This window comes from Rhodamnia argentea, chromosome 9 (genome assembly GCF_020921035.1).
Source record: "Rhodamnia argentea isolate NSW1041297 chromosome 9, ASM2092103v1, whole genome shotgun sequence".
NCBI lineage: Eukaryota > Viridiplantae > Streptophyta > Magnoliopsida > Myrtales > Myrtaceae > Rhodamnia > Rhodamnia argentea.
The window spans coordinates 1,816,463-1,821,819 of NC_063158.1; the positions used below are offsets into that span (position 1 = coordinate 1,816,463).

Below are 5,357 nucleotides of genomic sequence, written 5' to 3' on the forward strand. Positions count from 1 at the left end.
TGATTTTACTTTTTGAAAATGTTAGGGCTCAATTATAATTTCTTGACAAGTTTTATAACTTAATCACACTTTCTAAAAAATTTAGAATTAAATTATATTTTCGCAATAAATTTTAGGATTTTTAATATATTTATTCTCGTGTATTTTAAAAGTTCAAAAATGGCATCTGAAGTTCGGCTAAACAACATTGTGTTCACTGTTCAGACCACTTACATCATTTTCTCTGTTTTTGATGGGTGCTTGCGTCACGTGCTGTGGCACGTTCTCACACGTAAAAAATCTCAATAGCAAAGCAAAATTGTCGACCAACAAAAAAAGGGCAAGGAATCGAGATCTATAGAGAGACAGAGACAGAGACAGAAGAGAACGGTACACGTAGCGAAACCTCGTCCGTCACCGTTATCTTGACGGAGACGCAGGTTTCGTCGTCGCCAATGACTTATTGACACGAACTGAAAATTACAACTCGACACGACAAACAAGAGCAAAACGGAACGGCGCCGATTCAAAACTGTCGCCGGCCGGCGACCGGCACGACTTAAACAACACCACAGAAACTAAAAGGGAAAAGGAAAATTTCACATTGCTAAGAGAGGGTCGGGGCCGAACAAGTCACCTATGTCTTGGAAGTGATCGTCGTCACTCCAACAGGAGGACCCGAACCCGGGCCAAAATCTGAACCCGAAATCCTCGCCCGGGTTCACGAAGGCGTCGCAGAAGTCGTCCAGTTTGTCCTTGAACATGCCCTCTCCGAAGCCAGCGTACCCGTCAAACAAATCGTCCGGGAACGAGCTCTCTAATCTCGTGGAGTTCTCCTCCAATACGCAGGACTCATCGCCACGCGCCTCCTCTTTCGCCGCGTCGCCGCCGCTCCCCTGCGAGTCTTCGGAGTCCTCGGAGAGGCACCGGAGGACCGATGTCGGTGAGCGGGCCTCACCGGGGGCCTTTGCCTGCGGCATCGGGACCGCGGCCGCGGCCATCTGCAACGGCGGAGGAGTAACGAAGTTGGTGAGCGCGTCGGGTCCGCGCAGCTGGATCGCGGCGTGGTCGTAGACCATTGCGGCCTCCTCTGCCGTGTTGTAGGTACCCAGCCAGACCCGCACGCGCCGCAGTGGGTCCCTGATCTCGGCCGCCCATTTGCCCCACGGCCTCCGCCTCACGCCTCTGAACTTCCTCCCCGTCGCCGGCGACTTCATCTCACGGCGGCCCACCTGTAGCACCGGCTTCCCCGTTGACTTCCTGCACAGCTTACTCCTCACTGACCGGCTCTTGGCGACCACGTGGCCCTCTCTCGAGCACGACGGCTCGACGGCAATCTCGTGGACGAATTTCTTCACTCTCCGGCGACGACATTCGAGCATGTCGTTCTCATCATCGCTGGAAGAGTCGGTGGCGTCGCCATCTGTGTACGATATCCGGACGACTCTGGGTCGGGTACTAGGCTCGGGTCTCAGGAGCCTCGCGTGGGTTTGGTGCTCAGTGAGCTTGATAGGAGGCACGAAACAAGTCGTTCCTTCCATAGCTTTCTTCTCCTCTGTTCAAAATTGCAGGAGCTTCTCGGTCAGACTTAGTGTTAACCTGGAAAGCGGAGCGAGTGAAATAGAGGGAGTGATATAGAGGGAGTCGGAAAAAAAAAAAGAGAGATTCCTCTGAGACTCGGACACGAGAAGGAGAATAAAGATGAAAAGGTCGGAGCGAACCACGTTAAAGAGAAGCTTCAAACGCAGAGATATCTAATCGACCAAACACCCAAAAAAAAAAGCAGTATTGAGAAAAATCTGGCGAGATAAAGTTGGTGGTTTAAAGGGTGTGACCGTGGGCAATTTTCCAGTAAAGCGAGAAGTCCAAAAAGCAGAGGAAAAGGCAAAAAAGCAAGCAGAGAGAAATGGAAGGAGCAAGAGGAGTGAAGAAGGGGTGAAAGCGAAACCACTGAAGCAGTAATATGCGCAAAAAGAAAAGATGGGCAAGTTCAGGGACGACCCGGAAGCACAGTGACCGAGGAGGGCGGTGAGAAGGAATAGGGAAAGAAAAAGCAGGGGATTTTCCCGGAAAGTTGAGAAAGAGGGGGTAAAAAGGGGGAGGAAAAAAGAAGAGAGCGGCTTTCGCCGGAAAAGGAAGGGAGCGGAATAAATATGAGCGAATCGAGCCGCACCCAACTAGGCCAAGCAAAGCCTCGACTCAGTCTGCTGAGCCTGCGGAGGATTTGCTACTTTGGGCGAATTCCCTATCTCGCCGCCGTAAAAAGAAACGTTGCTTTCTTTTCTTCTGCCATTTTTCTTTCTTGGTACTCTTTGACTGCGGATTTTCTCGGAACTGGAAGAAGATAATACAGAGGATTTGCGGAGAGATAAGAGGCCGCGCGAACGGAAGCACCGCTGCTGCTGGAGACTTTGCCTCTCTTATAGGATCCTTTAAACGGCTAAACCCCCGGATTTGGAGTCCCTTTTCCTAATTAGGTTTTTGAATTTTTCTTCTTTTTTTTTTAACTTTTATTTTTTTTTTTTCCAACTTTGATCCTTTGAAATTGCCATTTTTGACTCCCAAAAATTGATTTAAGTAGATTTTCAATTAAGACTTCCACATCCATTTCACGTGTGAGAGGGGAAAAAAAGATGAGTTGTCGATGGATCTCCAATTTTTGTTTTATTTGTGAGCGATACAGCTAAATACTTTTTAGAGAATTTTCTTTTCAAATCTTGAATTCTCGGTGAAATAAACACACCATGATTTTACATGTGGAACTCATGGATTATTAGTAAGGATGAGCAGCGCCAAATTTAATTTTTTAAAAAATAACCCATTAATTATTGGGAACCGAATTGAAAAAAATCACATGTTCTAATTTTATAGGACCGAGAATCGGACCGAAAATCACAAGTTTCAATTTTATGAAACCGGGCTGAACCGACCGATCAACCTATCTTGCTCAACCTAGTGACAACCTTAGCTTTCCCAAATTTTTGAAAGCAAGTACTTTCCTCGAAAATTTTCCTTAAGTGCACTATATATTGTGTAAGATAAATGATTAAGCATTTGCCTTTAATCTATTCTGAGATTAACAATTTATTCTGAGCAAAAAAATAAATAATTCAAAATTATTATGCGATTCACTGCTTCAAAATTTTGTAGCACACAACATGTTACTTTTGCGGTGAGGACGCTAGCAAAGCCCAGTATTTAAAAAAAAAAAAAAAAAAAAAAAAAAAGAAGCCCAGTATAATTAATCGGAAATGAGAGGGTCTCGTAATTCCGGCGAAGGTCCGGGGACAGAAACGAGATTCCAGTGGGGAGAGATGATATTTACGAGGCGCCGCATAAGTCGGTCACGAGGGATGTCGACACGTGGCTAGGTGGGTCCCGCGCGGGGCTCTGATCCAATGGGGGTGAGATTTTAACAGGTCCTCACTCGACCGGTGTCTTTTCTTAAATTTTTTTTTTTTTTTTGCGACGCAGGTCGCGTGACACGGGGACAACTGTGTTCAAGACCCCCTCTTTTTCGTCGTTTGACTAATAATGGAAAAAGCGAAATTCATTTAATGCCACAGCATGATCAGTAATTAATCCTTAATTTAACCCCCCCCCATTTTTAAGATTTAACCCTCCGAGACAGGGGTTTTTCGGTCATTTTATGTGACGAGACCGTTACACTGTGCGTGGCAGGCAGCCTTGAACTTCGTGCCCTTTCTCATTAATGATGTTTTCTCCCCTCTCCCTCTCTCTCTCTCTCTCTCTCTCTATACGTCGGCTTTGTCTCCCCACCAGCACGATCTGTTTAGTTTCTTTTTCTCAGATGAAGTTATTGAGTAAAAATTATTGGGCTCTATTATTATTATTATTATTTTTACTGTTTTACCGAACGCAAATTCGTGATCTTGGAGTAAAAGAATTTATAATTTTTACCATTTTTTTTTTCCTCTGGAGCTCGTTCCAAGGTTACCTAGCAACGTCGCGCAACCCATATTCACCGTAAAAAGATTTTTATTTGATACTCTGGCGATCGACAAGTGAGTCTGTGGTCGGCAGGAAGGGTAAGTCTTTTTGGGCTCGGCTGTTGCTGCCCCACGTTTTTGTCACGTGATCTTGTGGTTGTTTCGGTTTGGTCGATGTGAATTGAAGAGCTGGGGACTTTACTGTCCTTTTACACGTTCGGAATCGATTCGTGTTGGAAGTCATTTACTAACACGTGGTCGATTAGATGACCGCAATTATTTGGTTCTATAACTAACACAGGTGTTTCTAAAATTTACCATGTATGGTGAATTCTTTTTTTGTTGTTGTAAATCCAACCCGAATTTTTATCATACTCCTTGGTGCCTTGGTGCACTTTTTTTTTATCGAATAATCGTGGCTTACGGGGCATCTTGTAAATTTCCAAGTAACTCCACGAGGCTGAGTATTTGAATGTTTTTCTTTTTCTTTTTAATATCACTCCTCAATTTTTCCATGGCGACAATCGAGAATAATCGGATTTCGTACTTAATGATTTAGTTGATCCGTGTTCAATTGCACGAGGGTTGAGATTATTCAAATCAAACCGAGGATATAAACCGGGAGTATCTAATGAGGGATTGCAAACCCAATCTATCAACTGCCGTGATATTATTTTGAAAATGCTCAAACGAGTCCAAAAGTTCGAGCTCCTGGAAAACAATAGAGATCATAACCTACATCTTAAAAATTATTTGATTTTAAGAAATGTACCTTTTTTCTTTGTTCGCCTTTCCATTGCGGTACATAAGAAAGTAGCGGTTGCCATTGCCAAATTGCCATCCACTTGCGTCACATGTTGTATTAACTACGCCACATTGCCAAATTAGCATCTACTTATTTACGGGTATAGGGGCGTGCATGGCTGCACTTCCGCTCTAGAAATCAACTTTTGAAAAGAACTAAGTTTTTTTTTTTTTTTACCTTTTTCAAGTGGCTCCAAAATTAAAATGTTCCATAGGTAGAAAAATGAAGCTGCGTAACCAAATATATTTCTACTCCGGAAATACGTTTGGAACAAAAATTCTACTCCAGAAATGTTGTACGCCCTAAATCCTCAAATCTCCCTCACACACACCTCCCCACTATATAAATGTAGTCAATTTTTTGAAATTGGGTCATGTCCTGTTTTTTTTTTGCAACCTTAAAAAATATCCATACCCTCTTTTTTTTTTTTTTAATTCTTATTACTAATGGTGTCGTCGTAATTGTTTTAGCTTTTTTTATTTATTTATTTTGGGCGGGAAATGGTGGCCGAATAAGTTTATGGCCTTGACGGGGGCAGCAACATACCGTCTCTTTGGACCAAAAAAAAAAAAAAAACATACCGTCTCGGTGGAAAAAGACACTGCGCGCCAGAAATGGCCTCA

General features: G+C 43.6%; 1 protein-coding gene across 1 annotated transcript; it reads right to left on the minus strand.

Moving 5' to 3' along the window:
• Window positions 1-376: 376 nt before the first annotated feature.
• Window positions 377-2,324, minus strand: LOC115740869 (ethylene-responsive transcription factor CRF1-like). The gene has a single exon (XM_048285260.1). It carries the CDS (start codon window positions 1,518-1,520, stop codon window positions 579-581), a length of 942 nt encoding a protein of 313 aa, XP_048141217.1. The 5' UTR covers window positions 1,521-2,324; the 3' UTR covers window positions 377-578.
• Between the last annotated feature and the right edge of the window lie 3,033 nt (window positions 2,325-5,357).